Consider the following 17,971-nt stretch of genomic DNA (forward strand, 5'->3'; position numbering starts at 1 on the left):
ATTCACAAAATGATATCACTCAGAACTTGTAATCATTTTTTATTACATAGTAGAAATCAGCCGGTAGGGTGTTAGCATGGGAGAGTGGACATAGATTTGATCTAAACCGAACCACTATAATTTCTTGTGTGCAGTTTTTCTATCCCTAAACTCTTATTCTATTTTTTATACCGTACACTAGCACATTGTCTATAAAGTCTGCTCAGAATTTAAATATCCTTCATACTTTAATCTTGATCATTTGTTTTCGCTTTAAAAATTGATCAAAAGTTTTAGATCATCCATTCACTCCCATCTAGGTCTACCTCCAAGCTACAGAGCGAGCACTACCATTCTTCTGCCATAACTACGGAGCACTTTCAAAGATTTTCGCTCTTGAATCTCATTTGGCAAGTCATCAAGTTCCCAGCAGTGGCGGACATCTAAGAAAACCAAGCGCTGTAATTGACCAATGGATTTATGGACTTTGACCAATCTTACACAGTCCAACATGATCAGTCGTTCCAAATTTGCAAGTCCTGAGAAGTCGGGAGTTTTAACCAATTCCTCGCAACCCGACAGATTCAGAACTTTTAAGGTCTTCGCCATCTGCAACAACAAAAAAAGTAGAAAAAAAAAATAATGAAACCATCAAGTTCTGGATTTAACAGATAAACATTCCTAGCATATGTCACACCTTTATATGGCTCCAACCGTCCCAATGATGGGTAATGGCGCTCCGTGCTAGATCCAGAACGACTAGATTCTGCATGGATAATTTGCCTATGTCAAAGTTCAGAGGATAAGAATACCAAGAAAGCCATCGCAACTTAGGAAATTGATGCGACTTCTTCCGGAAAAAGTTGATCGGAAGATGAAAATTCTGCCGTAAATTCCTCATCACTAATCCAAACACGGGTTCAGGGTCTTTTCTCTGACCATTCTCCTCATTCCTACCATCAACTGCAAGGAACCTTAGATTTGGAAGTCTCATGAAGTGCTTATCTGCAAGATGGTGTTCTGTCGCACGGCTAAACTGGAGACAGAGAGCTTCAACTCTTTCCTTTTCCTGCCAAAAAGAAAACACACTATTGACCCCTCATGTTTTGTGTCATCATAAAAGAGAAAGTAGCCAAATTGTAGTGGTAGCAGGGAGCTTTTACCTGTTTTGTCATCAGCAAATCTGACGCTTCATCAGCATCCCACACCCTAGTCTGCTTCTCTGTTACCATATTACTATCTTGGCGGATGATTTCTCGCCCCAGGTCCCTTAGTAGATCATGCATCCACAACGTATTTTTTTCGACGATCTTTATCAGGGACATATGCTGCAGAACTTCCAAAGCTTCTTCTGGAAAAAATTCAGTCTCATCCCACATGTGGATTGCAACTTCTTTGTCACATCCAATGAAAAAACAAGCTATATCGAGAAATATGTGCTTTTGCCGATCATCTAATGCCTCATAACTTATCTTCAGCTTACTGCTCACTTCCTCATGAGGAATTATTTCCAACTTTTTCAGAATGTCATCCCACTTTTCTTTACTGTTGCACGATAAAAGCGAGCCTATAACCTCGAGAGCTAGAGGAAGACCTCCAGCAATGCTTACCGCCTTTCTGGAGTGGGCGAGATAATCATCCAAGGGACGATCTCTTCTGAAGGCATGTTTGCTGAAAAGTCGAAGAGATTTGTCGAAATCCATGCAGTTAAGTTCATAAGTCCAATCCACTTCAGGAAGGTTGAGAACCTCTTTGTTTCTACTAGTGATGATAACCTTACTTCCTTCACCGAACCAATCACGCTTGCCCATAAGTGCATTCAATTGATTCTTTCTGTCAACATCATCAAGGACAAGGAGAAGCCTTTTACCACACAGCCTATCTTTAATCGTCTCAATCCCTTCGTCCGTGTTGCTTATGCTTATATCTTTCCCTTTCCTTTTGAGGACGTCGGAGATCAACTGATTCTGCAAGTACTCAACACCCTTTACCTTTGAAGTTTCTCGAATGTTAGAAAGGAAACAACGATGCTCAAAATCAGGTAAAAGTTTATTGTAGATAATTTTGGCAAGAGTGGTCTTTCCAGCGCCACCCATTCCACGGATACCAACAATCCGTGTTTCATGTGTCTGAGGGTCAATCATTCTCATGATCTCACTCACGTGATTGTCGACTTCAACCAAGCAATCCGATAATACCAAGTAACCTTTTTTCAACTCACTGAAAACCTCCTTGACGACTGTTTTCACTAAGTCACCTTCGCGCCTGATATTTTTGGAGTTGAAAACACACGGAATTAGAAAATTGGGTTGAACAACAAATGGTCAGGCCGTACCAAATTAGAAAATCTAACACCCCTTTTGGATAGATTCCTTATTAAAATTGCATGAACTAAATAATATTATTCGAAAAGAAAAGGATGGAAATGGACTTATAACATGTAGCTAGACTCAGAAAAAGTAAAATTCCTGCGAACCATCCCACTATTGGCATGATTTCTGAATGATTTCTAATTTTTCAAGAAATGCATTCAACTTCAATACTCGAAATAACACAAATTCTGCAAGGACTCGATCAGAAATAAGTTGCATTCTAAGGATACGAGCTATTGCTGTAGTCCTAATCTTAGAAATACTCACCTGTTGCGCATGCAATTTAGGTCCCATCCCTTTAGTGCCCCAACTTCACTAAGAGCGGCCTTCCACTCGCTAATAGTTCCATCACCGTATCGTCCCCTGCTTTCGTGCTCGATGAAGGCCTGTCTGGTTTGGTCCCGAACCTCAGAAGGTTCCACGTCATAGAAAATGGGCATGATCTTCTGGCCCATGCTTTTCTTGCACTCCACCATCTGGACCAACTCCTTGAGACACCATTTGCTAGAGGCATATCGTTTTGAGAAGATGGGTATGAAGATTCTTGACTGCTTGATTGCTTGGAGAAGCTCCGGGCCAATCTCTTCCCCGACGCGCAGCTCTTCCTCATCTCTGTATGCACGGATTCCCGCATCGATCAGGCTGTTATAAAGGAAGTCGGTAAAACCTGCTCGAGTATCTGGTCCTCTAAAACTCAAGAACACCTCGTAGTCAAATCCTGATGAATGCGCCATCCCCTCAATTTTTTTCTAGGCGTATGTACAAGCAGCCGGATCTGATATTCCATTGTTTGCAGCTGCATCATCTATGTATAGCGCCATCTTCAGTGATGCCTCCTCAGAGTCTTCTCTGGAAGAGATCCTTGAACAGAACAGCAGAAAAGACGAACGCCAGAGATGACTGATCAGAAGCCCCGAGATGACTACATACGCCGCACGAGAGCCACACTAAGAAGCACCGACACGCTGACGCTCCGACACGCGGCCGACACGCGGTCAACGCGCCGGACACGCCGGCGACACGCGTGTCCCTTCGTCACCGAGAGAGATGAGGAAGAAGGTGCAGCCGAGAGAGATGAGGAACAAGGTGCAGATCTCTGGTGCCGAGGACGACGCCCTCCTTCGCCTCCCGCTTCTCCGGCGCCAAGGACGACGCCCTTCACGCCGTCATCTCCTTTGCCTCGCGCTTCGCTGGTGACGGAGGAGAAGGAAGAGGTGGGAGGAGCCTGCGGGGCGTGCGGAGGAGGAAGCTGGAGAGAGGAGGAGGCGGAGGGATAGAGAAGAAGACATTAGGGTTTTGAAGTGAAAGTGGGCGGCAAGTGTCACGCAACGTTTTGGGGTACAAATCATAATGAAGGCTTACACATAAAGTGACGCCAATTAAGAAATTTCCTGTTTTTCCACATAAAGATAAAAGGTTTGCAGAGTTAATCTACCCCACCTGCAGAAGATAAGATGGCCACGTCCCCAAAAGGTAAAGTGAAAATAGACAATGGGCTGCTTTTTTTTTTTTTTTTGATCTTGTACTTTCCTTCTTTTCAAATTTAATTATTCACTTTTAGTTTCTTAACTAGTATATTTATTTATACATAATTATTTTTTGAAAACTTATGTGTACAATTTTTTTAGGATAAATTCATTCTAGGCTTTTTATTATTATTTATTTACTTATTTGAATCAAATTTAAAAATGATAATTTATCATTTATATATAAAAATATATATTTAATATATAATGTATCTCAATGTGTCGAAATTCTCTATTTTTTGAAAAATGACGTATCGCATATCGCATGTCACGTGTTACGTGTCGGTACTACTTAGGAGCCACGTAAGGGTGTGCTAGTTTGCTAGACACGATGTTTTCATATGATATTGCCACGTAATTTGACAGGTCAAAGGAAAAAGTGCACTCTCTCCATTCATTTCCAATGTACAGCCAAACAATAACGCGTGGTTTTGTGCTTTTTCAGCATCTAATGCGTAGTACAAGGTTCGTCAGCAATTTCATGGACGCTTGGGATATGACTTTTGTTTCAATAATGTGAACGCGGTGGCGGAGAGTCCCCACTATCTGGGGAAAAAATAGATACAAAATCTGCTTCCTATATAATTAATTCAACAAAATTAGGACAGACACACCTATATTATCAGGCGACTCAGAAATAAAGATGTCCATATGAAATGATTCTTAAAAATGTATTAATACCGGGCTCCAAACTCATAGACTATAAAGTGCATTTGTTTCTTTGAAAAGAATCTCTATATAATCATTTTCTAGATTTTCCGATATTTGGAATATTGAAAATGGTAAGTCAATAAAAAAGCATTTTTAGTAAAAGAAAGCACTTGAACTTTACTTAGAAAAACGATATCTCGTTTCTAAAAAAAGGAAAACGCTTCCATTAGCTAAGTTTTTCATTCTTTTGTGTCACGGGACATCACAAAACTTCAATCATGTTTACAGCTTCCACGAAGTGCGCTCTCTCTCTCTGGCTTCCGGAATTCTCATTTATCATGAAATAATGCTTTCAATATGTGATTTTCCCCATAATACTTTATTTCATGGCGTTGGAGTAGAGAGCGTAGAAGATATTTGTTAAAATGTCAAATTTAATTGTACTTGCCACTTCACTTCTTTCCAACACTGAAATCGAAGCTGGAGAAAAAGAAGGAAGAAATTGAATACTTTCATGTATTTTTGTGGCTACGACTACTAAATTATTTAGGGTGCGTATGACAATCATTCTGTGCCCGAAAACTACTTCTACTCAGAAATGATTCTTTTTTATTCTGAGCCCGGAAACAATTTCTGAGCATTTGAAGGCGTTTGGTAACTGTCCAAAATTTCTATTCCTGGGATAGAAAAGAACAGAAATACGTTTGGTAACTACACAAATTTTTTTTATTAATAATATTTTAATAAAATTTTAAATTGTTTAATATTTTTTTTCTTTCTACCCTTCCCTTCTTTGGCCATGACCGGTCGCCGGCGCCGGCGACCGGCCACAGGCCAGGGCGTCGAGCCCTCGCCGTCGCCCTGGCCGCCTGCCTCACCGTCGGCCTCGCCCAGATCAGGCGAGGCTGAGCCTCGCCGTCGGTCGCTACGGCGAGGTCGGCTTCGCCGTTGGTCGCGACGGTGAGGCTCGGCCTCGCCCGATTCGGGCGAGGCCGACCTCGCCATGATCGACGGCGAGGGTCCAGCCCTCACCCTCGCCTCCGCCGGCGAGGGCCGTGACGCCCTCGTCGGCCCTGGGCTATGGTCGGTCACCGACGACCGGCCACAGCCCAGGGAAGAACAACACAAAGAAGAAAAGAAAAAAAAGAAAAAGAAGAAAAAAGAACTCATTCTCAAAATTGTGCCGAGAAATAAGAAGCAACTTTTTTTTACTTCTTGTTTCTCTTCCAAAAACTGTTTCTGGGCACAAATTTTTGCAAAAATGTGCTCGGGAACAAAAAGTTTACCAAACGCATTTCTGTTCCCAAACTATTTCTGGGAACAAAAGAACAGAATTTTTCACTGTTTGGCACGTTACCAAACGGGCCCTTAGCTTCTTTTTGCCATATTTACTCTATAAAAGTACTATATTTGGAATTCGTCCAGCTTTTATCGTTCACTCGAACATTTCTCGGTACCAACAATTATAACTTCATAGCTTCATATTTCATTTTACAATCTATAATTTCCTTCATATTGTTTAATAGCATTGCATAACTTCTCCTATTTTCTGAAGTAATAACCAAACATCTAAAACTACTTCATCTCGTTTTTATGCTCACAACTAAATAAGGGAAAATCAATCACTTTCCTAGTACACATATTTTGGGTAAAATCCTTTCCTTCAACATAAAGATTTTCATGAAACAAACAAATTTTAAGATAAGAAAAAAGTGACTCTTCTCGTATCTAAAAACGAAAATTGGTTCTTTCTTGATTTTGGTTCCGGAGAAGTGGCCTCTCACTTTCCATTAGACCAGGCTGAGTTCATTTCGAGGTAAATGATTTACGGAAAAAATTTTCATCCTGTTCCTTTATTTCTTTGGGGGAAATAAGTTAATCTAGGACGACGAAATTGCTCGACAAAAAACTTTAGCTTAGTTACATGGAAAATGACTTCTTTCAATTAAAACTGAAAACCAATTTTCTCTAAACACACAAAAGAAGTTTTGTCGCTAACATTCATCCAGCTCCAGCCTCAGAAGTGCGTCTTCCTCTCTCTCTCTCTGTCTCTCTCTTTCTCTCTGTCTCTCTCACATTTTCCGATTTGTTGAGCCCCACGATATCTTCTCCCGTTACCCGTTTGTGACTGAGGACAAGATATATGGATTCATTTACTTATTTGATGTCTACTTTTGGTTGTACGGATATGGTTGGAGCTGGAAGATCAAATTAGACCTGTGTTGCTAGTAAGAACAAAGCCCACCAACTGCTTGTGAAATTTTCTCAAGGAAATCTGACTTAGAATCACTATGATGTTGCTAAAATAGTTATTCGTGTGAATTAGAGAGGCCCCAATCCAACACACACCTATCCAACAAAGCGTAGAAATCAAGCAATGCAATAAAATGCTCTAGAAAAAATTATTCATTCCCTAATGAAAAACACAAATCTGTTTTCTATTCCAAACGGTGGAAATCATTTTCCAATTCATTTTTTAAATTCGACAAACATAAGAAGATATTGCCATTTTTCTGATAAATGACTTCTTAGAAAATATTTTCTAATTACATCATATTATATTTTTGAAACAAACGAAACAATCTCGGAATTTTCTTTGCTAAGGACTTGGAGACATTGTGAAGACCATTAGTCTATAGGAACTGGATTCAGATAGTCTGAGATATGAAAAAATGAGAATGGATTCAAGCCAAAATGCTACCATTTATAGATTATAATAAAGCAAAAACAGAAAACCCAGCATTGGAAGAGGAAAGGGAGTTGCAATTCACAATTCTAATTAAACTCCACCCCCACCATTCGAACATAACTTGATTCGTAACAACATCTCTAAATAGGATGGACTAGAAACATTTCAAAGTTGCTCGTGAGCTCAAATTTGGCATGAGCACTCCCCTGTCTCATTTCCCTCTCCCTCAGCCCTCAACACTTCCACTGTTCAAGGAGCCAAACCCCTAAAATCCAAACCCAAAAATCTTAAACAAATAGATTCCCGCCTACCCATGAAGCAAGAGGCAAGCAAGGATCAGGCCAAACATGAAGCACAGAGAAACGAACTGGAACCCAAAATGGGATCGATTCAAAAAGAAAACCCTCCAAACAACTCGACAAGAAAGTTCGTGAGACCGAGGGAATCATAGCAATCGCTAGTGGTCTATAAGCACATAAGCGCAGGTATCAAAGCGATTGCGAATTAACTAGATTTCTGCAGTTTAGAACACAGTTATCTACGACATCTTATTAAGGTGCTTGGAGGTTCTTATGTTTGCCCGGAGCCACTTTGTATACCGCATTGTGGTGGCATAAAAGGCCTGACCAATGTATACAATAGATTCACCGACTATTTGAAATACTGGAACCGGAAAATTATGAACAATCAGACTGAGTAACATAAACAACTTACAAACACAAATGGGCATGCCAGGATGGCTTCAAATTCGCTGCCATGAACAGTCACTAACCAGTAGTCCCAAGAAGAATAGCATTTTTGGGTCCCAATGTCCGAACCCCCCAGTGAAGCAACCAAGGAGAAAAATGTGCAGGACGCATACAGTATCCCAAGCGAAACAGAAGTGCAAAATCTGGTTCTAGGATTTCATCTCACGACCCTTGATTTCTCTCGATGTTCCCAGAAAGAAATGCGAACTTGGAGCCTGCAGTTCAACACAATCGTCTCCCAAACTCAGTGTTGACAGTGCTCTCGAGATTCTGAGCAGCTCTGTAGGCAAGAAGATGAGCAGAAACCCGCAGCTCGGTATATGAAGGTCTCGGATGGACATGGCTCCTCCAAAGCGACGGAGCCGGCAAGGCCTCGGCAGCAACCATCGGAGCTTCCTCGTCGATTTGAGAGGGCAGAGACGAAGAGATTGAGGAAGACGAATAATATTGTTTGACTGAGGGTAGAGTGCAGAGTGAGCGAGATGGAGCGAGGGTGGGAGAGAGAGAGATAGTGAAGAGAGAGTCACACAGTGGGTTGGGTACATGAAAACCCCAACCGAACCGGCCCTAGCCAAGTTTTCGGTTCGGGAAGCGTGAAAGCTCGACTCGAACAGTTGACACTCCTATGTTCAACGGACGTAAAGAATGGCACTGTACTGAGCCTTACTCTTCTGCCATAACTACGGAGCACTTTCAAAGATTTTCGCTCTTGAATCTCATTTGGCAAGTCATCAGGGTTCCAGCAGTGGCGGACATCTAAGAAAACCAAGCGCTGTAACTGACCAATGGATTCATGAACTTTGACCAAGCTTACACAGTCCAACATGATCAGTCGTTCTAAATTTGCAAGTCCTGCGAAGTCGGGAGTTTTAACCAATTTCCGGCAACCCAATAGATTCAGAACTTTTAAGGTCTTCGCCATCTGCAACAACAAAAAGGAAAAAAAAAACCATGAAACCATCAAGTTCTGGATTTGACAAATAAACGTTCCTAGCATATGTCACACCTTTATATGGCTCCAACTGTCCCAACGATGGGTAATGGCGCTCCGTGCTAGATCCAGAATGACTAGATTCCGCATGGATAATTTGGCTATGTCAAAATTCATAGGATAAGAATACCAAAAAAGCCATCGCAACTTAGGAAATAGATGCGACTTCTTCCGGAAAAAGTTGATCGGAAGATGAAAATTCTGCCGTGAATTCCTCATCACTAATCCAAACACGGATTCAAGGTCTTTTCTCTGACCATTCTCCTCATTCCTACCATCAACTGCAAGGAACCTTAGATTTGGAAGTCTCATGAAGTCCTCATCTGCAAGATGGGGTTCTGTCGCATGGCTAAACTGGAGACAGAGAGCTTCAACTTTTTCCTTTTCCTGCCAAAAAGAAAACACATTCCCCTCATGTTTTGTGTCATCATAAAAGAGAAAGTAGCCAAATTGTAGTGATAGCACGGAGCTTTTACCTGTTTTGTCATCAGCAAATCTAACGCTTCATCAGCATCCCACACCCTAGTCTGCTTCTCTGTTACCATATTACTATCTTGGCGGATGATTTCTCGCCCCAGGTCCCATAGTAGATCATGCATCCACAACGTATTTTTTTCTATGATCTTTATCAAGGACATATGCTTCAGAACTTCCAAAGCTTCTTCTGGAAAAAATTCATTCTCATCCCACATGTGGATTGCAACTTCTTTGTCACATCCATTGAAAAAACAAGCTATATCGAGAAACATGTGCTTTTGCTGATCATCTAATGCCTCATAACTTATCTTCAGCTTACTGCTCACTTCCTCATGAGGAATTATTTCCAACTTTTTCAGAATGTCATCCCACTTTTCTTTACTGTTGCACGATAAAAGCGAGCCTATAACCTCGAGAGCTAGAGGAAGACCTCCAGCAATGCTTACCGCCTTTCTGGAGTGGGTGAGATAATCACCCAAGGGACGATCTCTTCTGAAGGTATGTTTGCTGAAAAGTCGAAGAGATTTATCGAAATCCATGTAGTTAAGTTCATAAGTCCAATCCACTTCAGGAAGGTTGAGAACCTGTTTGTTTCTACTAGTGATGATAACCTTACTTCCTTCACCAAACCAATCACGCTTGCCCATAAGTGCATTCAATTGATTCTTTCTGTCAACATCATCAAGGAGAAGGAGAAACCTTTTACCACACAGCCTATCTTTAATCATCTCAATCCCTTCGTCTGTGTTGCTTATATCTTTCCATTGCCTTTTAAGGATGTCAAAGATCAGCCGATTCTGCAAGTACTTAACACCCTTTGCCTTTGAAGTTTCTCGAATGTTGGGAAGGAAACAACGATGCTCAAAATCATTTGAAAGTTTATTGTAGATGATTTTGGCAAGAGTGGTTTTTCCGATACCACCCATTCCATTGATACTAACAATCCGCATTTCATTATGGAGCACTTTCAAAGATTTTCGCTCTCGAATCTCATTTGGCAAGTGATGAAGTTTCCAGCAGCAGCGGACATCTAAGAAAACCAAGCGCTGTAACTGACCGATGGATTCATGGACTTTGACCAAGCTTACGCAGTCCAACATGATCAGTCGTTCTAAATTTGCAAGTCCTGAGAAGTCAGGAGTTTCAACCAATTCCTTGCAACCCGACAGATTCAGAACTTTTAAGGTCTTCGCCATCTGCTACAACAAAAAGGAAAAAAAATCATGAAACCATCAAGTTCTGGATTTAACAGATAAACGTTCCTAGTATATGTCACACCTTTATATGGCTCCAACCGTCCCAACGATGGGTAATGGCGCTCCGTGCTAGATCCAGAACGACTAGATTCCGCATGGATAATTTGGCTATGTCAAAGTTCAGAGGATAAGAATACCAAGAAAGCCATCGCAACTTAGGAAATAGATGTGACTTCTTCCGGAAAAAGTTGATCGGAAGATGAAAATTCTGCCGTAAATTCCTCATCACTAATTCAAACACGGATTCAAGGTCTTTTCTCTGACCATTCTCCTCATTCCTACCATCAACTGCAAGGAACCTTAGATTTGGAAGTCTCATGAAGTCCTTATCTGCAAGACGGTGTTCTGTCGCAAGGCTAAACTGGAGACAGAGAGCTTCAACATTTTCCTTTTCCTGCCAAAAAGGAAACACATTATTGACGCTTCATGTTTTAGGCCATCATAAAAGAGGAAGTAGCCAAATTGTAGTGGTAGCAGGGAGCTTTTACCTGGTTTGTCATGAGCAAATCTAATGCTTCATCAGCATCCCACACCCTAGTCTGCTTCTCTGTTACCATATTACTATCTCGGCGGATGATTTCTTGCCCAAAGTCCCTTATTAGATCATGCATCCACAACGTATTATTTTCTTTGATCTTTATCAAGGACATATTCTGCAGAACTCCCAAAGCTTCTTCCGGAAAAAATTTATTCTCGTCCCACATGTGGATTGCAGTTTCTTTGTCATATCCAATGAAAAAACAAGCTATATCGAGAAAGATGTGCTTTTGCCGATCATCTAACACCTCGTAACTTATCTTCAGTTTACTGCTGACTTCCTCATGAGGAACTTTTTCCAACTTTTTCAATATGACATCCCACATTTCTTTCCTGCTGCATGATAAAAGTGAACCTATCACCTCGAGAGCTAGAGGAAGACCTCCAGCAATGCCTACCGCCTTTCTTGAGTACGCGAGATCATCATCCAAGGGACGATCACTTTTGAAGGCATGTTTACTGAAAAGTTGAAGAGATTTGTCGAAATCCATGCAGTTAAGTTCATAGGTCCAATCCACTTCAGGAACATTGAGAACCTCTTTGTTTCTACTAGTGATGATAACCTTACTTCCTATACCGAACCAATCGCGCTTGCGCATAAGTGCATTCAGTTGACTCTTTTTGTCAACATCATCAAGGAGAAGGAGAAGCCTTTTACCATACAGCCTATCTTTAATCATCTCAATCCCTTCGTCTGTGGTGCTTATATCTTTCCATTTACCTTTGAAGATGTTGGAGATCAGCTGATTCTGCAAGTACACAATACCCTTTACCTCTGAAGTTTCTCGAATATTCGAAAGGAAACAACAATCCTCAAAATCAGGTAATAGTTGATTGTAGATGATTTTGGCAAGAGTGGTCTTTCCAGCACCACCCATTCCATGGATACCTACAATCCGCGTTTGATGTGTCCGAGGGCCAATCATTCTCATGATCTCACTCATGGGACTGTTGACATCAACCAAGCAATCCGATAATACCAAAAATCCCTTTTTCAACTCCCCGGAGATTTTCTTGACAACTGTTTTCACGAAGTCACCTTCGTTCCTGCTATTGGGTTGAACAACAAATGGTCAGGTGAAACCAAAAACAACCCCTTTGTTTAGAATCCTTATTAAAGTTATACGAACTAAATAATGTTATTTGAAAAGAAAAGGATTAAAACGGACTTATAACATACAGTGAAGCTTAGAAAATGTTCAATTCCAATGAACCATACAACTTTTGGCATGATTTCTGAATAATTTCTAATTTTTCTAGTAATACATTCAACTTCGAATGCTCAAAATAACACAAATTCAGCAAGGATTCAATCAGAACTAAGTAGCATTCTAAGAATACAAGCTATTGCTGCAGTCTTAATTTGAGAAGTAAAAACCTGTTGGGCATGCTGTGTAGGTCCCATCCCTTTAGCGCTCCGACTTCACTAAGAGCGGCTTTCCACTCGCTAATAGTTCCATCATCGTATCGCTTCTTGCTTTCGTGCTCAAGGAAGGCCTGTCCATACCTGCCAGTTTGGTACCGAACCTCGGAAGGTTCCACGTCATAAAAAATGGGCATGATCTTTTGTCCCATGTTAGTCTTGCACACCACCATCTGGACCAACTCCTTTAGGCACCATTTGCTAGAGGCATAACTTTTTGAGAAGATGGGTATGGAGATTCTTGACTGCTTGATTGCTTGGAGAAGCTCCGGGCCAATCTCTTCCCCGACGCGCAGCTCTTCGTCATCTTTGTATGCATGGATTCCCGCATCAATTAGGCTGATATAAAGGAAGTCAATAAAACCTTTTCGAGTATCTGGTCCTCTAAAGCTCAAGAACACCTCGTAGTCAAATCCCGATGAAACAGCCGGATCTGATATTCCATTGTTTGCAGCTGCATCATCTATGTATAGCGCCATCTTGGTGATGCCTCCTCAAAGTCTGCTCTGGAAGAGATCCTTGAACAGAGCAGCAGAAAAGATAATCGCCAGAGAAAACTAATTAGAAGCTAGTTTGCTAGACCCGGTGATACCGTTTCAATATGATATTGCAACATTATATGACCGTGACAAAGTCAACGATGCACGGTATACACTCTCCATTCTTCATCAATGTACAGCCAATGTAATGTTGATCAGCAATTTCATGGATGCTTCCCATCTAATTTTTTCCTCTATAATTCAATCGCAATCGAGAGTCTCCTCTATCTGGTGAAGAATGGATGCAAAAGTCAGCTTGTTAATCTGTCAAAATTAGAACAGCCACTTGAAAACATTGTCGGGCATCTCAGAAATAAGGGTGTGCACATGGGATACTTCTTTAAAATATATTAGCAGTAGGCTCCAAACTCATAAACTATAGGGTGCATTTGTTTCGCCAAAAAGAATCTTTGTCGAATCATTTTTTAGATTTTTCGATATTTGGAACATTGAAAATGCTAAGTTAACTGAAAAACGTTTTTAGTCAAAGAAAGCACTTGAACTTTAATCGGAAAAGACGATTTTGCTTTCCAATAAAAGGAAAACGCTTCCGTTAGCTAAGTTTCTCGTTCCTTTGTGACATGGGATATCATAAAACTTCAATCATGTTTAGAGCTTCAACAAATTTCTCTCTCTCTCTCTCTCTAGCTTCCGGAATCCATTTCTTCTGTTTCTTATTGATAAATCAACTAGTCATGTTCTCATTCATCATGAAATGATACTTTCGATATGTGATTTTCGCCATAAAACTTTATTTCACGGCATTGAATTGGAGAGCACAGAAGATAACTTCACAGCTTCATCTTTCATGTTACAACGTATAATATCCTTCATATACTTTAACAGCATAACATATAACCAAACAGCGGAAAACTACTTCCTCCCATTTTTATGATCGCAACTATACAAGGGAAAATCAATCACTTTCTTAGAATATATATTTTGGTCTAAAACCATTTCCTTCGGAAGTTTCCCATAAAACAAACACAATTTAAGATTAGGAAAAAATTGACTCTTCTCATATCTGAGTAACGAAATTGGATTTTGGTTCCGGAGATGTGGTGCTCCACTTTTCAATAGACTAGGCGGCGTTTGTTTTAAGGTAAATGATTAACGGGAAAATTTTTTCATCCTGTTCCTTTCTTTGTTTGGGGGGAAATAAGTTAATCTAGGACAATGATATTGCTTGACAGAAAACAACTCTAGCTTAATTACATGGAAAATGACTTCCCCCAATTAAAATTGGAAATCAATTTTCCCTAAACACACGAGAGTTTTGTCGCTAACATTCATCTAGCTCCAGCCTCAGAAGTGCGTCTTCTTCTTCTTCTTATTCTCTCTCTCTCATTGTACGGTTTTGTTGAGCCCCATTATATCTTCTACTGTTACCCATTTCTGGCTGAGGCCAAAATATATGGATTTGTATGTTTATTTGATGTCTATTGTTGGTTCTACGGATATGGTCGGAGCTGGAAGGTCAAATTGGACCCGTGATGCTAGTAATAACAAAGCCCACCAACTGCTTGTGAAAATTTCTCAAGGAAATCTGACCTTTTTTTCTTTGGTCGAGACAAGGAAATCTGACTTAGGATCACGACGATCTAGCTAAAATAGTTATTTGTGTGAATAGGAGACGCATCAATCCAAAACACACCTACCAAACAAAGTGTAGAAATCAAGCAATGCAATAAAATGCTCTAGAAAAAAATTATTCATTCCCTAATGAAAAACACAAATCGATTTTCTATTCCAAACGGCGGTAATCATTGTCCAATTCATTTTTCATATTCGCCAAACATAAGAAGACATTGCCATATTTCTGATAAATGACTTCTTTTAAAATGCTTTCCGGTTGCATCATATATATATTTTTGAAACAAACGAAACAGTGTCGGAATTTTCTTTGCTAAGGACTTGGAGACATCGTGAAGACCATTAGTCTATAGGATTTGGATTCAGACAGTTTGAGATATGAAAAATGAGATTGGATTCAAGCCAAAATGCTACCATTTAAAGATTACAATCAAGGCAAAAACACAAAACCCAGCATAGGAAGAGCAAAGGGAGTTACAATTCACAATTCTAATTAAACTCCACCCCCGCAGCATAGGAAGAGCAAAGGGAGTTACAATTCACAATTCTAATTAAACTCCACCCCCACCATTCGAACATACTAAAACATTTCAAAGTTGCTCGCGAGCTCGAATTCGGCGTGTGCACTCCCGTCTCATTTCCCTCTCCCTCAGCCCTCAACACTTCTACTGTCTAAGGAGCCAAACCCTTAAAATCCAGACCCAAAATCTCAAACAAATAGATTCCCGCGTACCAATGAAGCACAAGGCAAGCAAGGATCAGGCCAATCATCAAGCAAAGGGAAACAAATTGGAACCCAAAATGGGATTGATTCGGAAAGAAAACCCTCCAAACGACCCGACAAGAGAGTCAGTGAGACCGAGGGAATCATAGCAATTGTGACATTCCGAAATTTCCGCCAATTGAAAATTATGAAATAACTGAGTTTTATGAAATGTGCTTGTAGTAAGTTCTCGCCCAGAACTGATGATTCATGGGAATGCTAACCATTAGGGAAAGGCTAATAGGGGAATTAAATTCGCGCGACTAAAGGAAATTCGATCGTAAATGGATTTCGACCGTTAAATCGCGAAAGTGATATTTTGAGCCACTGTTGGCCGATCCAAGGATAGTTAGGGGTCAGTTTGCCACTGTCCTAGTAGTGGATCGCGGGTGATTCCGTTGGACCACGAAACGACTTGACGAATGATTCTGAAATTATACCGAACGATCGTACCCCTCGGATCAAGTGATTGTTCTTCGCGATTTTAATGACAACCAAGGTTGTCATGCACCGAACGGACTTGCATGTGACTCGATTCAGTATCAGTCATGAGTCGATTTTTGCGAATTTCCCCAGCAAGCCGCCCGTTAGCTCGAGAAACGCTCGAGTTGCGTTTAATAAAATTTAATTATTGAAATTTTGCCCAAATTGGACACCGGAAAATTAGGAAGTCACAACGGAACGTTAGGACGACGTTGCACGTGACACGTGCGAATTTTTGGTGCGCTCAAATCCTTCGGAAAAATTCGATTTGAACAAGAAACGGAGGAAGTGACTAAAATACCCCTAGGATTTATTAAAGGGCAAGCTTTAAGGGTAAAGGGCATTTTGATAATTTTGCCCTAAAATTTTGATTGGACAATTTTGCCCTTGAATATTTGTGGCAAGATTCGATTTGGGCCGTTGATTTCAAGATTAAATCGAATCTGGACCGTCGGATCAAAATTGAGAGAGGGGCATTTTGATAAAATGCCAAAAGGGGTCAAAAATTACTATTTAGGTCAAGAAGACCTTTTCTCTCTCTTCCATTTCTCTCCCTCTCTCCATCGTGAAATCCCCTCCCCCATTTTGGCCGTGAAGCCCCCTCCACCGATTTCTCTCTCTCTCTCTTCGCCGTTGCCGCTGCCGAACCGCCGATCGCCGGTCACGCCCGCAAGCCGCCGCCGTCCGCTCGCCGAACCGCACCACGCCACCCCCCATCTCGCCGTTTTCTCTCTCTCCCAATCTCTTCTCTCCTTGGCCGTGAGCCCCACCGGCCACGGCCCAAGCCGCGCCGTCGCCGCCCAAGCCGATCGCCGCCACCCGGGAGCCGTACTTCGTTGCCGCCGTCCCCGATTAAGTGCCGCCGCTTTCCGTTCTAGCCGCGATAGTCTAGAACGCGGGTAAGTCGCACTCTAAACCTAACTTAGGACTTCGGGTATTGACGGGCGATTTTTGGACGAAATCTGGTAAAAGTTAGATGCGGAATTGCATGAAATAGGAGTAGAAATTTTATGGCGGGCCTTAGAATTTATTTCGGGCATTATTTATTGGAAATTAGAAAATAACAGTGGCTGTGATTTACTGTTCATGGGGTCGTGATGGGCCGATCGGGACGCAAGTTGGATTTTTAGAACCGTGAATTTATGGTGAGAAAGTCCCGTGAAGGACCGGAATCGATTTGGCGTCGTTTGGTGGGAGAAAAATAGCAATTTCTGTGTTTATTGTGCGTTTGAATTATAATTGAGTTGGGATGGTGGAATTAAATGTGTGATTGTGCGATTGGTTGAGTTAATTATGTTTGTTGGGTGCACGCGTGGGCCAGATTATTTTAATTATTATTATTGACCGTGTTGAATGCTGAGTGAGCATGGATTGTGTGTAATTGATGCGTGCACGGATAGCATGTGATGGGCCAATTGCGTGTGGTAAATGCATATCGAGTATGTGCATGAGTAAGGAGAAGTTATGGTGTGACAAGTGATTGTGGGAAAGTATGCGAAGGTGTGATAGTACGAGAATGGGATCGAGCCGGGTATCGTAAACTCGGGCAGCGATCACGTAGGTCTGTTGCATTTGGCACAGGCTGAGGCTTGAAAAAGCAAGTATGAGAATCGATCCGAGGCATGATCAGCTCGGGTGAGACCGGGATTGGCCCGAGGCATCATAAGCTCGGGTTCCAATCATGTAGGCCTGTCGCATTTGGTGCGGGCTGAGTTGGGATTGGGCCTGGGGTGTGTGATGCTCAGGTCGCGATTGGGGCCTGAGGCGTGAACGAGTACGCGGGCCGGATGTGGTGAATGATCGCAGTGTGCCTGAGGCATGTACTTCAACGCGGGTCACTGGCGAGTGATGTGGAAAGTGATTAGTGGTCGCAGTGTACCTGAGGCGTGTATGTTTACGCGGGTCACTGGCGAGGAATGTGGAAAGTGATGATGAGAATGAAA

At 41.5% G+C, this 17,971-nt stretch overlaps 2 protein-coding genes across 2 annotated transcripts in view; both read right to left on the bottom strand.

Moving 5' to 3' along the window:
- Nucleotides 1-312: 312 nt before the first annotated feature.
- The window catches only part of LOC115685251 (disease resistance protein RPV1-like), a 32,437-nt gene continuing 14,778 nt past the window's right edge, over nucleotides 313-17,971 (bottom strand). Inside the window, exons 2-4 of the mRNA XM_056308628.1 lie at nucleotides 1,143-2,244; nucleotides 677-1,048; nucleotides 313-588 (exon numbers count right to left, since the gene is read on the bottom strand). Coding sequence (XP_056164603.1) covers nucleotides 313-588; nucleotides 677-1,048; nucleotides 1,143-2,244 — 1,750 coding nt within the window. The remainder of the gene's footprint in view (nucleotides 589-676; nucleotides 1,049-1,142; nucleotides 2,245-17,971) is intronic.
- Nucleotides 8,627-10,183, bottom strand: LOC115685233 (disease resistance protein RPV1-like). The gene is made up of 2 exons (XM_056315951.1): nucleotides 9,434-10,183; nucleotides 8,627-9,344 (listed from the first exon to the last, which is right to left on the bottom strand). The coding sequence occupies exons 1-2, from the start codon at nucleotides 10,160-10,162 to the stop codon at nucleotides 8,967-8,969; spliced, it is 1,107 nt and encodes a 368-aa protein (XP_056171926.1). The 5' UTR covers nucleotides 10,163-10,183; the 3' UTR covers nucleotides 8,627-8,966.

The sequence above is a fragment of the Syzygium oleosum genome, unplaced genomic scaffold (assembly GCF_021117445.2).
Source record: "Syzygium oleosum isolate NSW1041296 unplaced genomic scaffold, Sole_v2.1 Sole_v2.01, whole genome shotgun sequence".
Lineage (NCBI taxonomy): Eukaryota > Viridiplantae > Streptophyta > Magnoliopsida > Myrtales > Myrtaceae > Syzygium > Syzygium oleosum.